This window comes from Atractosteus spatula, chromosome 9 (genome assembly GCF_055471065.1).
Source record: "Atractosteus spatula isolate fAtrSpa1 chromosome 9, fAtrSpa1.hap1, whole genome shotgun sequence".
NCBI classification, from domain to species: Eukaryota; Metazoa; Chordata; class Actinopteri; order Semionotiformes; family Lepisosteidae; genus Atractosteus; species Atractosteus spatula.
The window spans coordinates 8,094,046-8,116,494 of NC_142714.1; the positions used below are offsets into that span (position 1 = coordinate 8,094,046).

The 22,449-nt window shown below is 44.6% G+C and overlaps 1 protein-coding gene across 1 annotated transcript in view; it reads left to right on the plus strand.

Annotated features, from left to right (window-relative positions):
- syne2b (spectrin repeat containing, nuclear envelope 2b) overlaps positions 1-22,449 on the plus strand; it is a 143,449-nt gene that overhangs the window by 50,446 nt on the left and 70,554 nt on the right. Inside the window, exons 50-60 of the mRNA XM_088925437.1 lie at positions 21-6,602; positions 7,309-7,428; positions 10,464-10,655; positions 11,305-11,460; positions 12,632-12,891; positions 13,480-15,553; positions 15,925-16,259; positions 16,956-17,100; positions 17,599-17,811; positions 18,764-19,023; positions 20,488-20,647. Coding sequence (XP_088781563.1) covers positions 21-6,602; positions 7,309-7,428; positions 10,464-10,655; positions 11,305-11,460; positions 12,632-12,891; positions 13,480-15,553; positions 15,925-16,259; positions 16,956-17,100; positions 17,599-17,811; positions 18,764-19,023; positions 20,488-20,647 — 10,497 coding nt within the window. The remainder of the gene's footprint in view (positions 1-20; positions 6,603-7,308; positions 7,429-10,463; positions 10,656-11,304; positions 11,461-12,631; positions 12,892-13,479; positions 15,554-15,924; positions 16,260-16,955; positions 17,101-17,598; positions 17,812-18,763; positions 19,024-20,487; positions 20,648-22,449) is intronic.

Here is a 22,449-nt window from a genome sequence, read left to right on the forward strand (position 1 = left end):
TTTTTTGTTTGTTTTTGGAGATACAGCATTCTGGGACGCAGCACTCTGATCTACAGCACTTGCATTCTGCATACTGCATACAGACCCTGCAGACTGGTGTAAAGCAGACAGGAATACTACATCCAGAAACAATATCTTCTGAGACAGTGTTCGATGACTTACAGCATCCTGACTCACAGCACCCTGATCTACAGCAGACTGAGACACTACATCTTGAGATACAGCATCCTGCTCTACAGCAGACCGATACACTGCATCTTGTCACACAGCACACCAATGTACAGCAGACTGAGATACTGCATACTGATGTACAAGAGACTGCGACACTACATTCTGAGAGGCAGCATCCTGGAATGCAGCTAGCTAAGGCCCTGTACAGTGAGACACAGCACACTGACCTAAGCCAGCCTGAGATCCTGCATCATGAGACACAGCACCCTGATCAACAGCAGAGTGACACATTGTATCTTGTGGCACAGAAGACTGAGACAGTGTTTGTCAACTTGGAGCACCTTGAGACACAGCATCCTGATGTAGAGGAGACTGAGACCCAGCATTCTGATGTACAGCAGACTTTACATCCTGAGAGACAGCTTCCTGAAATGCAGCAGAGTAAGACACAGCACCCTGCTATAAAGAAGACCGAGACCCTGTCTGTTGATCTACAGCAGAGTGAGACAGTGCATCCTGAGACACAGAACTGTAATCTGCAGCAGCCTGAGACCCTGCATCTCCTGAAACAGAAGACCGAGACAATGTTTGCTGACTCACAGCATCCTGAGGCACAGCACACCGATGTGCTGCAGCCTGAGACCCTGCATTCTGATGTACAGCAGACTGTACATCCTGAGAGACAGATTTCTGAGATGCAGCAGAGTAAGACGCAGCACCCTGATCTACAAAAGACTGAGACACAGTATCATGTGGCACAGAAGACTGAGACAGTGTTTGTCAACTTGGAGCACCTTGAGACACAGCACCCTCATGTACACCAGCCTGAGACCCAGCACCCTGATATAGAGAAGATTGAGACCCTGTCTGTTGATCTACAGCAGCCTGAGACCTTGCAAACTGATGTACTGCAGACTGGGGTACTACATCCTGTGACACAGTATTCTGAGACAGTGTTTGCTGACTTACAGCATCTGGATACACTGCACCCTGATCTACAGCAGACTGAGACACTACATCTTGAGAAACAGCAGACTGAGACAGTGTTTGCTGAGGTACAGCACCCTGAGACAGAGCACCCTGATGTACCACAGCATGAGACACAGAACCTTGATCTAAAGCCGACCGAGACACTACATCTTGATTCGGGACACCCTGATCTTCAGCAGAATAAGACACAGCTCACTGACCTAAGCCAGCCTGAGTCCATCCATCTTGACACACGGCACCTGGATCAACAGCAGTCTGAGACACTACATCTTGAGAAACAGCAGACTGAGACAGTGTTTGCTGAGATACAGCATCCCAAGACAGAGCACCCTGGTGTACAGAAGACTGAGACCCTACATCCTGGGATACATCACCCTGATATTGAGAAGACCGAGAAATTGCCTGCTAAGCTACAGCAGAGTGAGATCCTGTCTGTTAATCTACAGCAGAGTGGATTGACAATGCATCATGAGACACTGTACCCTGATGAAGAAAAGACAAAGACCCTGCATTCTGAGACACAGCACCCTGATATAGAGGAGACTGAGACACTGTCTGTTGATCCACAGCAGCCTATGACCCTGCATACTGATGTACAGAGGGCTGAGATACTACATCCTGTGACACAGTATTCTGAGACAGTGTTTGTTGACTTACAGCATCTGGATACACTGCACCCTGATCTACAGCAGACTGAGACACTGTGTCTTGAGAAACAGCAGACTGAGACACTGCGTCTTGAGAAACAGCAGACTGAGACAGTGTTTGGTGAGGTACAGCACCCTGAGACAGAACACCCTGATGTACCACAGCATGAGACACAAAACCTTGATCTAAAGCTGACTGAGACACTACATCCTGATTCCGGACACCCTGATCTTCAGCAGAGTAAGACACAGCTCACTGACCTAAGCCAGCCTGAGTCCATGCATCTTGACACACAGCACCTGGATCAACAGCAGCCCGAGACACTACATCTTGAGAAACAGCAGACCGAGACAGTGTTTGCTGAGATACAGCATCCCAAGACAGAGCACTCTGATGTACAGAAGACTGAGACTCTGCATCCTGGGATACATCACCCTGATATTGAGAAGACCGAGAAATTGCCTGCTGATCTACAGCAGAGTGAGATCCTGTCTGTTAATCTACAGCAGAGTGAGACAATGCATCATGAGACACTGTACCCTGATCTAAAGGAGACTGAGACCCTGCATTCTGAGACACAGCACCCTGATATAGAAGATACTGAGACACTGTCTGTTGATCTACAGCAGCCTATGATTCTGCATATTGATGTACAGCAGGCTGGGATACTACATCCTGTGACACAGTATTCTGAGACAATGTTTGTTGACTTACAGCATCTGGACACACTGCACCCTGATCTACAGCACACTGAGACACTACATCTTGAGAAACAGCAGACTGAGACAGTGTTTGCTGAGATACAGCATCCTGAGATAGGACACCCTGATCTACAGCAGAGCAAGACACAGCATACTGACCTAAGCCAGCCTGAGATCCTGCATCTTGACACACAGCACCCGGACGTACAAAAGACTGAGACCCTGCGTCCTGGGACACAGCTCCCTGATATAGAGGAGACTGTGACACTGTCTGTTGATCTACAGCAGCCTATGACCCTGCATACTGATGTACAGCAGGCTGGGATACTACATCCTGTGACACAGTATTCTGAGACTGTGTTTGTTGACTTACAGCATCTGGACACACTGCACCCTAATTTACTCCAGACAGAGACACTACATCTTGAGAAACAGCAGACTGAGACAGTTTTTGCTGAGATACAGCATCCTGAGACAGAGCACCCTGATGTACCACAGCATGAGACACAGAACCTTGATCTAAAGCCGACTGAGACACTACATCCTGATTCAGGACACCCTGATCTTCAGCAGAGTAAGACACAGCACACTGACCTAAACCAGCCTGAGTCCATGCATCTTGACACACAGCACCTGGATCAACAGCAGCCCAAGACACTACATCTTGAGAAGCAGCAGACTGAGACAGTGTTTGCTGAGATACAGCATCCCAAGATGAAGCACCCCGATGTACAGAAGACTGAGACTCTGCATCCTGGGATATATCACCCTGATATTGAGAAGACAGAGAAACTGCCTGCTGATCTACAGCAGAGTGAGATCCTGTCTGTTAATCTACAGCAGAGTGAGACAGTGCATCATGAGACACTGTACCCTGATGTAGAGGAGACTGAGACCCTGCATTCTGAGACACAGCACCCTGATATAGAAGATACTGAGACACTGTCTGTTGATCTACAGCAGCCTATGATCCTGCATATTGATGTACAGCAGGCTGAGATACTACATCCTGTGACACAGTATTCTGAGACAGTGTTTGTTGACTTACAGCATCTGGTCACACTGCACCCTGATCTACAGCACACTGAGACACTACATCTTGAGAAACAGCAGACTGAGACAGTGTTTGCTGAGATACAGCATCCTGAGATAGGACACCCTGATCTACAGCAGAGCAAGACACAGCATACTGACCTAAGCCAGCCTGAGATCCTGCATCTTGACACACAGCACCCGGACGTACAAAAGACTGAGACCCTGCGTCCTGGGACACAGCGCCCTGATATAGAGGAGACAGTGACACTGTCTGTTGATCTACAGCAGCCTATGACCCTGCATACTGATGTACAGCAGGCTGGGATACTACATCCTGTGACACAGTATTCTGAGACAGTGTTTGTTGACTTACAGCATCTGGACACACTGCACCCTAATTTACTCCAGACAGAGACACTACATCTTGAGAAACAGCATCCTGAGACAGAGCACCCTGATGTACCACAGCATGAGACACAGAACCTTGATCTAAAGCCGACTGAGACACTACATCCTGATTCAGGACACCCTGATCTTCAGCAGAGTAAGACACAGCACACTGACCTAAGCCAGCCTGAGTCCATGCATCTTGACACACAGCACCTGGATCAACAGCAGCCCAAGACACTACATCTTGAGAAGCAGCAGACTGAGACAGTGTTTGCTGAGATACAGCATCCCAAGATGAAGCACCCCGATGTACAGAAGACTGAGACTCTGCATCCTGGGATACATCACCCTGATATTGAGAAGACAGAGAAACTGCCTGCTGATCTACAGCAGAGTGAGATCCTGTCTGTTAATCTACAGCAGAGTGAGACAGTGCATCATGAGACACTGTACCCTGATGTAGAGGAGACTGAGACCCTGCATTCTGAGACACAGCACCCTGATATAGAAGATACTGAGACACTGTCTGTTGATCTACAGCAGCCTATGATCCTGCATATTGATGTACAGCAGGCTGAGATACTACATCCTGTGACACAGTATTCTGAGACAGTGTTTGTTGACTTACAGCATCTGGACACACTGCACCCTGATCTACAGCAGACTGAGACACTACATCTTGAGAAACAGCAGACTGAGACAATGTTTGCTGAGATACAGCATCCTGAGACGGATCACCCTGATGTACAGCAGCATGAGACACAGAATCTTGATCTAAATCAGACTGAGACGCCACACTTAGAGCATCTAGAGAAACAGCACCCTCATCTACAGAATATTGAGACCCTGCTCAGTGATATACAGAATCCTGAGACACAGCTCCCTGATATAAAGAAGACTAAGAATCTGTGTCTTGAGTCACTGCACCCTGGAAAAGAGAAGACCAAGACACTGTTTACTGATCTACAGCAGCGTGAGACACTTCCTGTTGATCTACAGCAGACTGAGACAGTACATTCTGAGACACAGCACTGTGATCTGGAGCAGAGTGAGATAGTTCATTATGAGACACTGCAACGTAATAAACAGCCGACTGAGTCAGTGAAGGCCAAAACGCAGCATCCTGAGTTCCTGTGTACTACTTTACAGCCGTTTGAAACCTTGCTTAGTGATCTACAGCAGATTGAGATGCTGCATACTCAAACACAGCACCATGATCTACAACAGGCTGAGACACTATGTACTGATGTAAAGGAAAATGAGACAGAGCATCCTTACAAGCAACAACAAGCTGTGATACACCTCCCATATATACAGCAAACTGAGACAATGAATCTTGAGATACAGCACCCTGGACTACAGCAGACTGAGACACTGTGCACTAATTTAGATCCTGCCAAGATGATGCATTCTGAGCCACAGCAGCTAAAGAAAACTGAGACACTGCATATTAAGCCACTGCATGGTGATCTACAGCAGACAGAGATATTGTCATCTGAGACACAGTGCTCTGAATTACAGATGACAGTAGTACTGTGTTCTGATTTTATTCAAACTGAGACGGTGCAGTCTGAGACACAAAATCCTGATATACAACCGACGAATACATTGCATACCAAAACACTTGATCCTAAGACTTTGTGTACTGATCTACAGCAGGCTAAGATACTGCTTCCTAAGACACAGCCTACATATGTACAAAAGAGTGAGACATTGTCTACTGAGACACAACATCCAGGTCTGCAGGAGACTGAGATACTTTATGCTGAACTTCAACAAAGAGAGACACTGCCCACTGTCACCTCTGGGACAGACCAAGTTGAGAAAATGCAGCTACAGCACGATGATGTTCAATACTCTGATACCAAGCACAACAAGGCATTACAATTAACGAACACGGAGATACAGCACTCTGCTGTTCAACACTCCAGAATTCAGCACATTGAGACGCAGAGGATTGATGTCTCTGAGTTACAGCCTATTGGTAGCACGGAGTTATTGCCTACTGATATCCTTGAAAATGAGAGACGTATGAAGAAATTCTCAGAAACCCACCATACATTTACTTACCACAGGAGGAGCAGAGGGACAGGCCAGTCTGTGGAGACAGAGCCCACTGAGGGACAGGACACCAGCGAGAAAACCGATGCAGAGCATAATGGCACTACTGAGATGCAGCAAACCAAGAGTTTTGACACTGAACACACTGATAACCACTGGACTGATGCGGATCAGAGTGGCAGACAGAGAATTGAGACAGACTATCCTGAGACACAGCATACTGGCCCACAACATTCTGAGGCCCTATATACAGAGACACAGCAAACTGTGAATTTGAAGACAGTGTTAGCCGAGGCACAACATACTGACACCTCTGGAAAAGTGAAAACAGAGAACATCAAGACAAAGGTTGCCAGTGTGCCTGGCACTGAGAGGCAATATTCTGAGAGCCAACGCAGTGAGAGACAACATTCTGAGATATGCAACACTGTCACAGCTGGTAAACTGGACACCAAGACACAGCTCACTGACACTGCCGTATCACTGGAAGCAGTCCGCCCCGAGACACAGGACAGAGAGCGACTGCAACAAGAGCACCAGCACACTGAGGCCCCTGAGGCTGAGCAGGAGGTGATCCTGGAAGTGTTGACCTCCGGTGTACAGCAGGTAATAGTGTCTGATTTTTTACTCTGCTCTAGCAGTGATCTTCTAACCTTCTGACAGTGAGACCTCTTTAGAAACACTGCTCTGCATTCCAACCCTGAGCATTCAATGACATGTCATGGGACCTCAGGTGAACTGTCCACTTGGCCCACTGGAGAAAGAAATCCCAGAACATACAGAGTTGGTGGTGTAGATGTAGATTGCGTGAACAGAGCACAGGAAAAGGTTGACTAGTTTAAAATGCACAACAGCGACACTTCATGGCACAGTCAGGGTACTTTACTTTATACATGCTGGTTCCCAGTAGGCAGGCTGCCCATTCTGTTATAAATGTAGACAATTTTGCTCACAGGTTAGAGAAACGATCAGGCCTCTAGTGTTTACTGAAGTCAAATGAAACTAGAATGGAATATGACAAACGAAAGAGATAAAACCATCCTGGAAATGTTGAAATAACCTCGACAAGGTTGTCTCCAAATTATTTATTATCAAAGATTATAGGAGCTTTTTATAACGTTATGCACACAAGTTTATGCACAAAAACAATTAAGTAAAAGCATTATGTTGTGGTTTTGATTGACCATCATTACATACTAAGAGATTTCCAAGTAAAGATCAGGGAGATTGGATTTGGAAGCACACCTCTGTAGAACAGGGACTGACCTCATGGGAAAAAAGTGTATTAACAGCTGACCCTTCGCCATTTCAGAGCCCTGTTGGTTTGGAGAGGCAGGAGGAGCAGGGGGGCGTGAGCTCTGGCACCGTGTGGGTTAAGACTGAGGAGAGGAGGGGAGACGGAGAAAGGGCAGACATCACAGACACACAGCAGGTACGGCAGGAGGGGACACTGGGTCTCCCCAGCACTCTGTCCAGCCTGATGTGCTCTGTGAGGCTGATCTTTTTTGCGGTCAGTGCAAGCAATTACCTGTTAGGTAGGCATGCTCAGTCATCTGCTGCCAGACAGGTTTTTACACTTTTTCAAAGAATCGGGACCTGTCCCAGTTTACACTGCTGTGATAGTCCTGCAGGTGTAGGTTGGAGGTGTATTGCTCCAGGGTCATTTTGCCTGTTGGTAAAGCATTACGTCCCAGATGATGGGGTGCGCATGTGAGCTAAAAAACGGCGATGATGAAAATATGAATATGGCTTGTGCTGTCCTTGAGATATGCTTGTCTGAAGGATTGTATGTAGGTCAGTCTTATCGTCTGTTTTGCCCTTTCTTTTTTTCTGTTTGGGGGAACTGGAACTGTAATCAGGAGAAACCGGTGTTTGTAACCAATTCAATATCTGAGCCAGTCAGAACACCACTCTTCCCGCATGCACAAGAAAACCTCTGGAAGCTTTGAGGAATATTTGCTAGATGGTAATTTTCTCCAGGGCTTTTCTATGAAGTCCCGTAATGTGAATTCCAGGTGTGAATTCAGGTAAAGACAGATGCAGTGATATAGTCTCAGTTTGTATGGTAGTGTTATTGGCAGATAGGAAAGAGTTGCATCAGAACAACACATTTTCAGATAAATATTTTTTTTTTACATTTTAAGGATGTCTGAACTACCATGTGTCAGAAAGATGTATTCAAAGATCATGAATTGCATTTTCATGGCAGATGGTTGAAAAAAGGTGTACCCGTTTATTTGCATTTGATGTTACTGGATATGTGCCAGATTCTATCTTCTACGTGAGAATATCATTAATGAACTATGGCATGACTCTTCTGGAGATTGATGTCTTAAACAAAGACCCAAGTGTATGTTTTGCTATGGGCTTTGCTGGACAAAATATCACAAAATATCACACTGCCAGTTATGCTTCAATTCCAGCCTCACAATATCGTAGGTTGGCTACTTTCTCAAACAAATATCACCCGTGGAAGCATGAACTTTAGGACGAGCAAGTTCAAGGTTCAAAGTTTAAACACTGCGACTTGAATATCTTTTTTATCACTACTGGGGGATCTCTCCAAGCTCTGCTGAGCATCATTTTCAAATTTTAGTTACTGTGCTTGATCAGTACTTTTATCTAGTGCATCTTTCAAAGGCTACATTGAAAACGTTTGTAGAGGGTGTAACTGCCTTAATTTTATCCAGTTTATACAAAAGCAACAAATGGTTCAATTGTCTAAAAGAATTCTAATTATCAGTGGAATGAAACACATCAGGAGGAGTGAACTGAGGAGAGATGCGAGGAGCAGACTCAGCAGACACCGGGAGTCTGAAGGACACTCGACTGACAGGATTCTCAGATTAGGACTGCAGAGGAAAGGCAGAGAGGAACATTACAATGAGAATCAGAGTACTACCAGACAGTTGTTCTGCTATCACAGGAGAGGAGTGGGGGAGCAGGCAAGAAGCAGGACAGATAAGAAATCATAGCTGAAGGTGGCAAAGACAGCATGTCGTGTAAATAATTTGTATGTGTCTTGCTTTTTGTTCTTCCTGTTTTTCTGTTTTCCAGGAGCACTGTTGATTTAAAGCAAGACCTTCGACACAGTTAGCTAGAGACTGTGGGTAGTCAGTCAGTGAGTGCCATGTAACACTGCACGATTTAGGGAATCAAAAGCAATAACTTTTATTTTACAAAAAGCCACTCCCGTAGCAGTCTGGACTTGCTCCTGCCAAGCTGCTAATGGAATCTGGCACTAGTATGTGTAGTTTATAGCCCAGTGGAGATAGAATCTCCTAGATGGTCTGACATACAGCAATATGGCATTTTTTATCACATTCCTGTAAAAATGCTATAAGACGATTCTGTCTATCTATTTAAAACACTAGAACTCTGCTTTGAGAAGCAGCTTTTGACTAAACATAACAGCAATCAGGAGTTTACACCTGACTCTGTTTTCTGATCCCAGAGCCCATTTCAGTTCTGTAGCACTGTGGACTTCTTCTGATTGTAGGTATAACATTGCTTTCAGTTGAATGAGATTTCCAGACAAACATTCTTTTTAGTAGACTAGAGGTGTATATAGCATAGAATGTTCACAAGTGCAATGCGTAATCATTATAGTTAATATTAAAAAACAATCAACAATCAAGCCCTGTGAATGCTTTTCACCAAATGTGGATCAGAAAACGACTCAGTCACTGCTAATTACTATTGAAATGAACATAGGCAGCTGGATAAATCCTGAAAAAAACTCTAGGCCTCCATAATAGACTGACTTAATAAACTGCTTTCAGATGGAAATGACCATGCTGAGAAAACAGGACATTATAGGTATTGCACGTGCAAACCATGAACCAAAACACTGGGTGCAGATTATGTGATTTTTTTTTACCTGCTTTTCGATGGTAGCAACCATTGTGTGATTTGATCCATCTAAAAGCTTGAGTCCTTCTGATGCAGAACAGATTTGTATTCTGAAAGCCCTCCCACACACTGGTAGGTTGACCTAATGCTGAAGGACCAGTTACTAAAATGCACATACAGGACTGTTAGTAGAGTGCTAGTTTATCACTGGTTGGGAACAGAGGCTAAACTCTGTGTTACCTACTGTGGTTTCCTTTTTTTTCTACACACTGCCTCCTTGTAGTGCGTTACTTGGTACACCATTTTGCAGTCAGATTATTACTCTGACTGTTCTCTAACTTAAATCCACCCAGCGATTCTGTATCAAGTCAATCACTGGTTGAAAAGTGCTTGAGGCATTTTCTGGTTTTTCCGAAACAAGACTGGAGCAACAAGACACACCTCTGGCCGTAAACCAACACATTATTCCTTGGTGCATTTTTGTTGTACTTGCAGAAGTTATGTGAGCGATATGCATTGAGTTCCTCCGCTAAAAATCTCTGTAAAAAAAAGAAGTTAAACTTTTTAGAGCTGGGCTGCTGAAAGTGAAACTTGCTTATCTCGATGTTTTTGCAGGAACAGGAACAACGCTGCTCCGGGAACATGCTGAAATGGTGTGCAGAATCCGAAGGCCTGGAGCTAGTGTCTGAGCATGAGGCCGATGAGGAGCCTGGAAAACTTCCACAGAGCCAGGGAGGTGCAGCGCAGGAAATCTTCACAGACGCTCAGATGCTGACACTGCCAGGCTCTGACAGCCACTCCACTGGAGTAAGAAATAGACGATGCATTTCTGCACACTGAGAAAGGGGGAATGCACTGACCTTTTTTTTAGTGTCAAATCAGGATGACAGTAACAATATTGTTCGACTGATATGCTCTTCTGGACTTTTTAAATGTGATTTTTTTATACTGTATTTGCATAGAATTTAAAAACATGCATACAACGTGATTTTAAAGACATTTATTTACTGTACATGTTTCTTAAACTGGTTTAATTCTTTAATTAAATTTCCTCCAATGATGTCTGTGTTTATCAGCATAATTGGGTTACTGCTGGCTTAGACTTCAGTGAAAATTGATTAGTAAGTGTCTACATGCAGCACATGGTAAAGAATACTACAACAGTGTTTTAATATGTTAGTTGTCAATGGTAAGTGCTGGTATTTTAACATGGTTGGTACAGCATGGTTGAGTATTCCTCTGGTGAATGCAATAGGGAATTGCTCAGGAAACAGTTATGAAGCAATGCTATTTCCTATGCTTTCAACTTGGGAGACTCATGAGCAGAAGCTTGGTTAGCCTGTCCTAATCTTGCTGATATAAAAGTTGTCTCAAGGTTTCTCTTCTCTGAAAGCACGTCATCTCTCTCTTTGAGAATGCTGTCTTGCTTATTATCTCTTGCTGTGTGTAATTGCAGGCTGGGAGGCTGAAGGAAACTCTAGAAAGACTTAATACTTTATACAAAGATTTGGAGTCCCAGCTGACGGACGCTGTCCGCAGGGTGCTGTACTGTAGGAACCAGCCTGCCAAGCTCCATATTGCAGCCATGACCCAACAGATGGAGGAGACTCAGGTGAGGGACACTGCCCTGTCTGCACATGTCCGTATGTACTGGTGATAGGCTGCATTTCATTACAGCTCTGCTGAGTGAGGGGTGGGACATCTCTCGTTCCAATTCCCTGCTGACTCTTTGGTTCTCTCCCACTGGGGTGGGAAGCAACTGTTTTCTGGGAATTAAAAAGGCTCAAAATGCAAATGAAATATGTGCTCTGCAATATGTTATTCATGAAATATGTACCGAAAAATTAAGAGAATCAGCGCAAATATTAGTTGCAGCCTGAATGGACTTTGGCTGACAAGAAACCAAGTTGCCTCAGAAAAAATTCCAGTTTGCAGTCCAGTGAAACGAGTGAATCTGGCGAGTCTTCACATGATCGAAGTAGGCAGCGAAGCCTGTAATGGAATGAAAGATTTGTAAATTACAGCCATTATGGAACCCCAAGGCTAAAAGCCTACATTTGATTTTATGCTCATCTGTATCTGGTGAGAATTTCTTCCTGGAAGACTATCTACTGGATATCGCTGGATATCGCTGTCGATCAGTGCCGGGGTCTTCCTTCGTCCTCTTGTCTTTGATAATAGTGCCTCTCCCTGTTGGTACGGAGAGTTGCCATGATGGGAGAAACACTTTGTACTTTAAAGAAATTCAGCTCAAAACACCTGCTTTCTGTCAGCAAGGCCAGTTTAGATGTGTATTGTGGATAAGAAGCTTCTGTGAATACAATTTGCATATTCATCCACCTGGTTAGTGTGCTCTTTATGTGTCATTAGCATATTCAATGCATGCTAGTGATTCCATCATCTTCGCATTAAGAAGTGTGTGCAGCTGTGTGTCTGTTGTGTTAGATCTTTCCTATCGTGGGTTGGGATTCTGGTATTACGTGTCTAAACGTGCTTGAACTTTGACTAAAATGTTCCTTATTACTTAAGAACCTTTTGTGAATGAGGCTTATTTCAGTGGAATTTCACAGTACTTTGGATTGAATCTTTTATGTTTTTTGTACTCTGCATGTTATGATTATGATTTTAACCGGGTTGCTTTAGTCATTTGTCCTTGATATCTGACTCTTATGCTCCAGCTCTCTTGTTGTTGTTGTGTGTATTGCCCTCACTATGAAAAGGCCCTGCATGACACCAAAAATCCTACTTGTTGGCTGACTGCTGCCCATTTGGCTGTGCTGTAGGAGCTGTTCCAGCAGCTGGGGCGGCAGCAGACAGTTGCCCTGACTCGGCTGGATAAGGCCCTGACCGGTAACCCTGACACAGCGCACTCTGGGGTGGCGCACCTGATACACACCCAGTGGGGGGCGATTCTGCAAGACATCTCTGCCATCACACAGGACAGAGTCTCCCAGCTCCAGCTCGTCACACAGTACCGCAGGACAGCAGAGACCAGCGGAGCAGAGCTGGATAAACTACGTGCAGAAATGCAGACACTTCAAAGGTATTTGTTTAATTTTCTTTCATCCAGGCTCTGGATATTTCTCTGCAGGCTACAAGCAACCTTCTTGTGTTCTGCATTCTGATTTGTTAGTTTGATTAAACCAGCTGTTTAGATCAAGATCAAACTGTTGCAAAGGCAGAGTTATTGCTTTTAACCCATTAAGTTCTAAATAAACTTTTCATTTGGTTAGTGCTTCTGGACTGGGGTCCACTTTCTCTGGGTGCTCTGGTGTCCTCCCATCTTCCAAGGAAGGCTTGCCAGGTTAACAGATGTCTCTAAAAAGTACCTGTTTGCCTTGTTTGTCGTACCAAGGACTGGCATCCATCTCAGGGTGTTTGCATCCATCTAATGACTGTGATTCAAAATACTCTGAGTTGCCACCACCTTTACCAGGAATAAGCAGCTTACAGATGCATACAGATTGTGTTCAGATGGTTTAGCGGGGGAGCATGTTCGAGGCCTCTCAGTATGCTTTTTTTCACATGCACTTCAAGCAATAGTTTGAAGAAATCTGAGATGTATATTCCTTTTTTGTTATCTTTTTCATTTTGCTCCTTTTTAAAATCTCATTTTTATACTTTGTGGCAGTTGCTCCAAGGAATGCAGCTCTCATCGTACAGAGAGGCTGAAGTCCCTTCTATTGGACATTGAGCAGGAGAAAGCTGTGATGAAAGAGCTCCTGGAGGTGCAGGCAAAGATATCGCCCCTCCTGAATGAGATTGACAAGAACAGGATGCAGATGCAGCTGGGAGACATGCGTGTGGAGTGCGATCGGGTGGAGTGTGCTGCACAGAAGATCCTTTATCGGGTTTCTCTGGAGGCTGAGGAAAGCAAAGACCTCCTGCTGGAGACACAGGGACTCCAGACTGTGCTGGAAAACCTGCACCGTTCTCTCAACTTTCTCAGATCCTCCCCATCACAGAGGGAAGGAGAGAAAGCAAAACGGCTGATGATGCTGAGTGCGGATGTAATAGCTGCTCAGCAGAAATTCAGTCTTCTGCAGCAGCACGCTGAAGCTTTGACCCAGAGCATGCTGGGACAGAGGGAGAAGGAGGAGATAACCCAGGCCATCCAGATCCTGCAAGCTAAACTGGGCCTTGTGCAGGATCAGATTTCTGCACCAACCATCAGCACCGCCACTATGTTTGGCAAAATCATGAAAATAGTGCAGGATGCATTCACGTGGGCAAAGAGAACAGAGAGCGGCTTCATGATGAGCAGCAAAATTGCTCTCGATCCAGAAGATGTCAAAGCCAGGATTGATGACATGAAGAAGGTGCAGTCTGAGATTGCGGCCAAGCAATTCAAACTGCAGTCCTTCGCTTCGGAGGTGAGAAGGATGATCCCGCAGCTTGATGAGAAGGATGTGCCAAAAGTTCTGTCCTTGCTGAAAACTTTGGAGCAGCTGTATGAGTCTACTGATGAAAAGTCGCTCCAAGTTCTGCAACATTTGGAGTCTGGCTTGCAGATGAGAGAGAGGATGTTTGAGCAAATTGCTGACATTAATGCCTGGATTATTGCACACAGTGAAAAAGAGTGCATTAAGGAAGCTGACAGTAAAAGCTGCACTTCAGAGCTTGAACTACAGCTTCGAAGGCGAGAAGATGTGTTACTGGAATCTGACAAACATGCTGCACTTGTTGAGGCTCTTTGTATGAAGAGCAGAGACATTTCTTCAGAACTCAATGTTTTAGAGAACTGTTACCTGAATGACAGACTAATGTCCCTTCAAGAGGATATCAAGGGAATTACTGGCTATGAAAAAACAAAATGTCAAGAACTGATTGAACTGCTAAATGAACATAAAATCTCCCTGGAGAAGATTACCTCAATTGAGCAGGATGTAAAAGAGGCATTGTTGGACTTGGATAAATGTAGTTTTCCCTTAAGTAAGGAAACCATTTGTACAACAGGGACATTTAAATATAAGATTGTAGACCTCAAGTTCCAAGTTGAACAGCTCTGTCACTGTGAGAAGCAAAAACAGAGAAAACTGTTTGATTTAATTACTGAGTTGGAGAATAAAATAAAAATGTTGGAATTGAAGGCTCAGTGCTATGAAAAGTATTTAAGTTATTGGCAGCATATTAAGAACCTTAGAAGAACCATAGAGAAACAGGTTCTTGAAACAAACAAAGAAGGCATTAATAAAGCTGACAGACTTAAAAGATGCCAGGATCTCCTCGAACAATTTCCTGGACTGAAGAGGTTATGTTCTGAGGCTGCTGATGTTTTAAGCAAGGTCTCATCAGACTTAGACCCATCTCAGTTGAGATCTGAGCAGCAGAAACTCCTACAAGCGACAGTGGACTCTAACGCATGGGCCCAGGTTGTAATGAAGCAGTCAGAGAACCTTGAAAGGAAGATTATAGAGGAACTTGATTTCCAGCCCGAATATGAGCATACCTTTGACTTCTTAAAAGACGCAAACTTTGAACTTCACCGAGCAGCTTGCTTGGGCTTAGATGATCAAGCAATAGTGAATGAGATTCAGAGATGCCTCATTCTTCAAAGGGACGTGGAGACTAGAATGAGAATACTTTGGGCTGTAAAATGCAGAGACTGTGCTGAACCTGGGAAGAAACCTGTTGCCATGGTGAAGAAGTTGGATGACCTACAAGACCTAGCCAAGCAGATACAGAATGACTGTACTTTAAGAATGGTAGGTTTGTCAGTTTTGTATGCTGAAGATCACACAGATGAGTAATCAACAAACGTTAAATAATAAATATAAAAGAGTATTCTGCCATAGTATCCATTTTGAATGCAACACAGTATTTTACAGTAATGCATTGCAATATGCTACCTACTGTCTGAGCATTACAATGCAAGAGAATAGTGTGTTACTTGCAATACAGGGTAGAACCTTCTCCCCTTTCTTTTCACCTTTTTGCTTTGTCTAGCAAAAAATCTGTTCTTACAAAATTATCTTCAGTAGCCTGTGTCCTCAATTCTCTGAATCAAAGGATTCATACAACGGTTGTCAAAATACATGGCGCTGAGCCTTAAAATCAGTATGTTTCATGGTTGCAGGAGGGATTGTCTCAGGCACGGGAGGCGGTGAGGGTGTACATTGAAGCGATCCAAGGCACTGCAAACTTTCTGTCAGAAGAAGAGGCCAAGCTACAACATGTGCCAGGCTACGTCGAGGGCTGCGAATACAGTTTGCAGCAGATCCAGGAAGCCCTGTCCAACATCACTGCAGAGTTCGAGTCCAGAATTGCCCACATCCAGCTTCTGTTCCCTAAGATGGATTGCCTGTCCCTCCCTGAGTGCCTGAAGCTCCATGCCCAGCTCCTGAGTGAGCTGCTCGTCCATGTCTCCACCGTCAAGAGCAAAGCCCAGCTCAGACTGGAGGCTCTGCACAGGTGCCGCAGATTTTTCCCCCCTGAACTGTTTTTCTACTCCAGCTCTATGTTTTAGGTCAGACGTGCTTCACGGGAACACTGCTATTTCAGTGTGTCTCTAGAAGTGCAGACAGTAGATGAAGTCTTGATGAGATATGAAGTTAAAATGGCTTTGGTGTGACAAGAACCAATGTTAAAATAGTTATGCTCCTTGTACAGTGTAATACCAACTAAGGGTACTGAAATTTTGTGAGTTTCATTTGAGGAAATCTCACCTTGAATTTCTTAGGGGAATATAGTGTACAGAATTACATTGTGCTACTTCTGGGAGATAGAAAATGATTTTGTCCCTCCCCTTGCTCTTTTCTACTTAAAGTGAGAGAGTTTAATATTCATGTACAGCTGGTATGATTTATTTTTTGCACATCTAACTGTGCATGTTTTTCTGTCTGAATCTTATGTTTCTCATGATTACAGGATCTTCAATTCCCTGAAAACTTTGAATTAATAATTGAAAGAATTTTGGACAATAATGTTTAAAATGCACTTATTAAGCTGCATTCAGCTACTTTCTCTTTCCTTCTTTCCCCGAGTATTTTCTCTTCTGTCTGTGCTCTCTCTGTCCTGTGTCAGACTGCTTTTGCAGGAAGAAATGAACAGAAGTTAACAGAGAAACTGACAGTATCAGTCTTCCCTGATGTTCCTTCTTTTCTCCAGATGTGTGGAGAAGTATGAAATCTACAAACACTGCTATGAGGAGGTCTCTAATAGCCTGGACAGCTCTGGGAGGAAACTTGCAGCATGCTTTTCCAAGAAAGTAGCATCTTACAAGGAGTATTTAGATCAACAAGAAAACCTTAAGGTTTGTTGAAGATTTTTTCTGCGCCTTTATGTCAGTTAGGTTCCAGTTTTGAAAGGCCTTAGCTGACAGAACTCATTAGAAGCAATTTAGTTCAATCTCGATATGAATATAGCCAATGGTGGTATATGAATACGTGTATATAAGACACCATTCATATTAAACATCAAGCCATGAGAAGAGCATGAGGTAGAATCAGAGGTGCTGGATTTTGAAGTGGACTTCTGCAAAAACCATGTGTCAGGTTAGGCACAGCACTGAGCCTAGCAAGAAGAATAGTTACCATCCTCCTAAACAATACCCTTGACCCCAGTCCTTTAGTCTGCCGCTCAGCCCATAGTTTATTGAAACAAAAAGCATACATGACCTCCATAGACACATCATAACGATCACCACAAACCACAATGTGCGTGTATTTAATGATTCAGACGCATGTTTTACAACCATTATTAAGAAGCAGGCTGCCAGTAAAAGAATTTAAACCTGATGTTGTGCCCCAAGCTGCTTGTCCCGGGAATCGATGGCGCAGAGGAGAAGCTGGCGCAGCTGCAGGAGGCGGCTGTGGAGCTGCAGGGCGCCGGGGGGGACAGCAGGGAGGTGGCGCGGGCGGTGTCCTCTCGGTGGCAGGACTGGCTCCGCATGCAGCGCTGTGCCCGCGAGCTGGGGCAGCGCACCGGGCAGCGCGTGGAGGACTGGAGGGCCGTCTCGGAAAGTGTGAGTCCTGAAGCATTCCGTAAAAAAAACTATGACAGCCGATCGACACAAAGCATCGTCACCAGGAGAAGGTACACCTGCTGCGTGCAAGGCGTGATTTGTAAAATAGGATTGCTGTTCATCTTCTACCTGTCAGCTGGTCACTGGGGCATCTGTTGCTGTCTAATTCTGGTCAATGGTGTCACGGCTGGTAACACTGTTCTAGAAGACACTGATATGCAAGAACGCTCTCTTGGTTCAAATATCTATGACGGCAAGAGATAAAAATGAATTCCGAAGTTACAAATACACAGCAGCATTCACTTTTGTTTTGTTTTTCCATCCACCCATGGTTCATCTTATCAGACAGAAAGACAATGTTTTAGAAAATATCAGAAATATGACCTCAGCACAGCCATATTTCAAGGCCTCCCAGAAGCGAACCATGGATCTCTTTTCTTTTAGAAAATAAGACATTGTTATGTTATTGAGGCAAACAAGACACCACTGACTCACAAATTCTTTTTCTCCATTATTGCCTAATAAAATACTTTATTGATGCATTCACGCCCCCTTGGGGTTGAATAAAGTATTTTAAATTGAATTAAATAAACTGCTTTCCTGGTGCTGAACACGCATGGACAGTTGTGTTTAATATCAGCCATTTTCGCTTTGTGTTGGTAGTCTTGTTCTAGTAATCAGTGCAAGACTTACAGCCACATGCCTCAGACATATTGTAACCTGATCTATGACCTTTCTAGGCTATATATTTCTAAATATTAATAAAAATAAAGTTGAAATTAATATGGAAATTTAACTTATCTCCCAGCTTTTAGATGGCAGAACCTTTTTAATACAAATCCTGGGCCGGGAGAATTCAGAACAAAAGACGGCTAAGAACTAAGCCATGCAAAAGGACAGACAATCCCACATTCTAGACTTTAAATGGACTAAGGTGTAAATGTGTCCCCAGGTTGAGAGAGCCACTGTCATTCTGGACAATCTCCAGGATGAGCTTCCAGAATTCTCCGTAGAAAAGGCCACTGGAGAGGAGCTGCAGGAGCTGCTGGAGTCCACAGAGCAGTACGAGGGGCACCTGGTCCGCGAGCAGGCAGCTCTGTCTGCATTGGTGCTCAAGGTCAGGCATCTCCTCGGCATCAGTCCCAGCGGAGACGGGGCCCAGTCCACAGCGCTGTTCCAGCAGCTGCTGGCCATGCAGGACCGCTACACCAAGTAAGAGGGGCATGGTGTGGTGTCCAGATTTCCCAACGCCAAGTGTTCAGAGTGTACAATAGTACGGGGCAGAAAGCCATGAGGAGATTATACTTGAGTGGCTTTCTCCAGTGGCCTCAGCTCTCTGCTGTGGTTCTCTGAGGCTGACCGCCGTACTCACTGAATGGGGTGTCAGGAGGGTGCGCTTTCAAGATGGAGAAATCAGGGTCTGATGGCAATACTGTAGCAACAGTGTATGATTTCAAATCCAAATTGATTACAAGTGTTCAAAATTCTCAAAGGCACAAATTTAACCCAGTGCACATGTTCAGAATCAGCAGTGAAACAGGAACCACAGGACACAAGTTGAAATTATGGCCAAATGCATTTAAAATTCAGGACAGAAAGCACTTTGTGGCAGAAAGGGTGGTGGGAGTCAGGTACAGCCTACCCAGACTGTTACCCTGCCCAAGCTCTTGCCCTGAATCCTTTCATGACATGGCAGGATGACATACCTTAATGATACCTGATCATTCTTCTTGTGACCAAAGAAGTGAAAAACAATCACGGTCTTTTGTAGACTAAGGGAAATTAAAATGTAATTTTAAAATAGATATCCATTTATCCATCCTTTTTCATCATTTTTTTATCCTGCTTTTCCTTTTGAGAGCCACCATGAGGGTTTCATGAGCCGTTATTTTATTTCAGTTTGTGACTTGTTGAAATCGGCTTGCCTGCCTTGTAATCTCTGTCCCGCCAAGCGGACACAGAGTGCTGTGGGCTCATAGGGGATTCGGCGGATAGTATTATGCAGATGCCTGCAGGTGAGCACACCTCTGAAGCACCTGCACAAAGCACGAGAAGAAAGAAATGTTATTTTCTTTTCAACCGTTACAGCATTGTGTAAATCTGCTTTAACCTTAATGTGAATGAAAAATATTCTTCAGTAAAATATTGTGTGAGTAACAGTACTACGTTGGCAAGGATGTGCAGTACTCGCCGTGCTTGCCTGCTGTTCTCAGGCCTGCAGGCTGGGTCTTCGTGGCTCTGGGAGCTCAGGAGACGGAGCGAAATGAAAACTGTGTTCACTCAGGGTTGATGAATAATCCAGCACCCCCCAGAGCGCCTGCTGGGTGCCCTTGTTCTCTCTTACTCACCCTGATGAGCTCACTGGCGGTCGTGGGCAGGGTGGGTACTTCTGCCCAGCCCCTAGGCTGCCGTGTCCGCATTCCTAAAGGGGACGCACGCAGGCGGCGCTGGCCAGCTCTGATCTGGGCACCGCCAGCCCAGGAATACAATCCCAGGCCTTTCCTCCTTTGGAATGTACTTTTTTTTCCCTCCTTCTCCTCGTCTGGGCGCCTTCGCCAGCGTGTGTGTGACTTTTCCGTACGGGAGCTTTCAGTTGAAGGAGGTGGCGTGGATGTGCAGATCGAGCTCAAGCCGTTCGGGCTGCCCAGCCTGAGGTCTCGTGTCCCCTGTCTGCAGCTTGAGACGGAAGGCAGGGTCTGCCGGGCGAGCGGCGTCCGCAGAGATGCGGGAGCGCGAACAGGTGAAGGAGGAAATCCGGGGAGTGAAGGAGTGGCTGGTCACTGCTGTCTCCCTGCTGGCTGTGCTGGAGCATTCCCCGAGCAAAGAGGAGCTGCAGGTAAGGGTGGGGAAACAATTGCAAGTCGTGTAACATACAGTAGGTCCGAGAGTGGAGCCGTGTGAGAAGCTGAATGTAAAAACGAATCACGTGCTGGAAGGGAGAAAGAATGAAAAAAACTTTGTACTCTGGCTGTGGAACCTTCTTCAGCCACATGGGTCTTGAGACATTGTATTTTTTTCATTTATTATAGTTTTCTGCTTTGTGGTCAGCCCTTAGTTGTTCATACAATATATACGGTATATGATAGCTCAGATCTGGGGATCACTGAAGAATATGCCCGTTATTTGCAGAGAAATTGAGGATGTGTGTTCAGATGCTTCCCAGTGATCAGGCTTAGCTGTGTAAAAAGCAATTAAAATTGCGGTGCTCAAAATGGACCGTTGTTGCTATCAGGGCCTCACTGGTGCCTGTTCTGTAGATCATTTTCTTGTTTCACATGGGAATCTAGGGGGAATGACAGAAAACCAGATTCCTTGTGTTGAAGGCAGCGGACACCTGCGTCTAAGCTGAAATCAAGGTTTTCTTCTGTTAGGACTGCAGTTTTAGCACGTATACCTCACACAAACTCATTTGACCTTATCATAGTTTCCAAAGTTTACTAAGTTCTTATTGGGAAGTATTTTATACAAGGAAATTTTATTTAATTTTAAAAAATACATTGTTTAAGAGCAACAAAAGAATAACTTCAATTTGTTTATGCCAATTAAAATGCATCCTTAGTTCTTGCACGGCGATGCATACATAATGCCATTTTAATGAGCACTGAACTTTCCCTGCTTTCTCTTGATCACAATGGAGCAGTTGTCTTGAATAAAACCAAAAAAAGGGATATCATTTGCCAGAGTTTGAATAAAGCTGGCCTATGACATGTTTGTATTTCTGTATAATAATTGTCATATAAAACTTAGGACCTTTGGAGGGGTGTAGAGTACTGTTTCTATATTGCACTTTTATTTCTTTGTAAAAATGGTGGTTAAATTAAACGAGTCAGCTGCAAGCACGCTGAACAACGTGTGCATTATTTGAACTGGAGAGCCATGGCTTTTAGTCAAACTTCCCCTCAGTGAATTGTCAGCCTATATTGTTCTGTGCTTCTCAAGTGGGATGTGAGGAGCAGTGTTATTGTATTCAAGCGTCTCAGTTGCATCCAAAAGTTTTGATAGGCCTTTTGTCTCATGCAACCTACATTCTTTCCCTCCAAAGCACAGCACTCAGAGTGAAAGGACCTGAGCTCTGCTCTTCTGTATAATACCTTGTAAGTGGATACTCAGTGTCCCAGGTTACAGCTGTGGCCCCCGTTGTGACAGTTCATGCAAAAGCCGATAGAGGTCCCGTGCATTTACCACCTCTAGCTGAGCCGCTACCTCCCAGCACTCATTTCTCTCCTGATTCACCCGGAGAGTCGACAGAATCTCTAACACTGTTTTTTTTATCACTGGGATTTTATTGGAATTAGGTTTAACAACCTCGATTTATTTATACGTATATGTTAGTGCTCTTTAACCCAGTGCTTTCAACCAAGAGGCAAAAGCAATTTGGAGCTCTACAGCTAGAGGGAAAGAGAGCTAATTATGTGATTTTATCAACCTGAGGTTTTAATTTGTTGCCGGGCTAGACAGGACAAACGTGCATTGACAGAAAGATAGGATTTATTTGTGATTTGCCCTGCCGAAGTTTCAGCAATAATGCCGTTCTGTGAGTATTCCTGCTGGGTGTTCTTTACTGTTGTAGACGGCTCGTGCAGAGCAGACAGTGTAGGGGGCTAATCTGGAGACGACGTTCAAGGGGGTCAGGCGTCT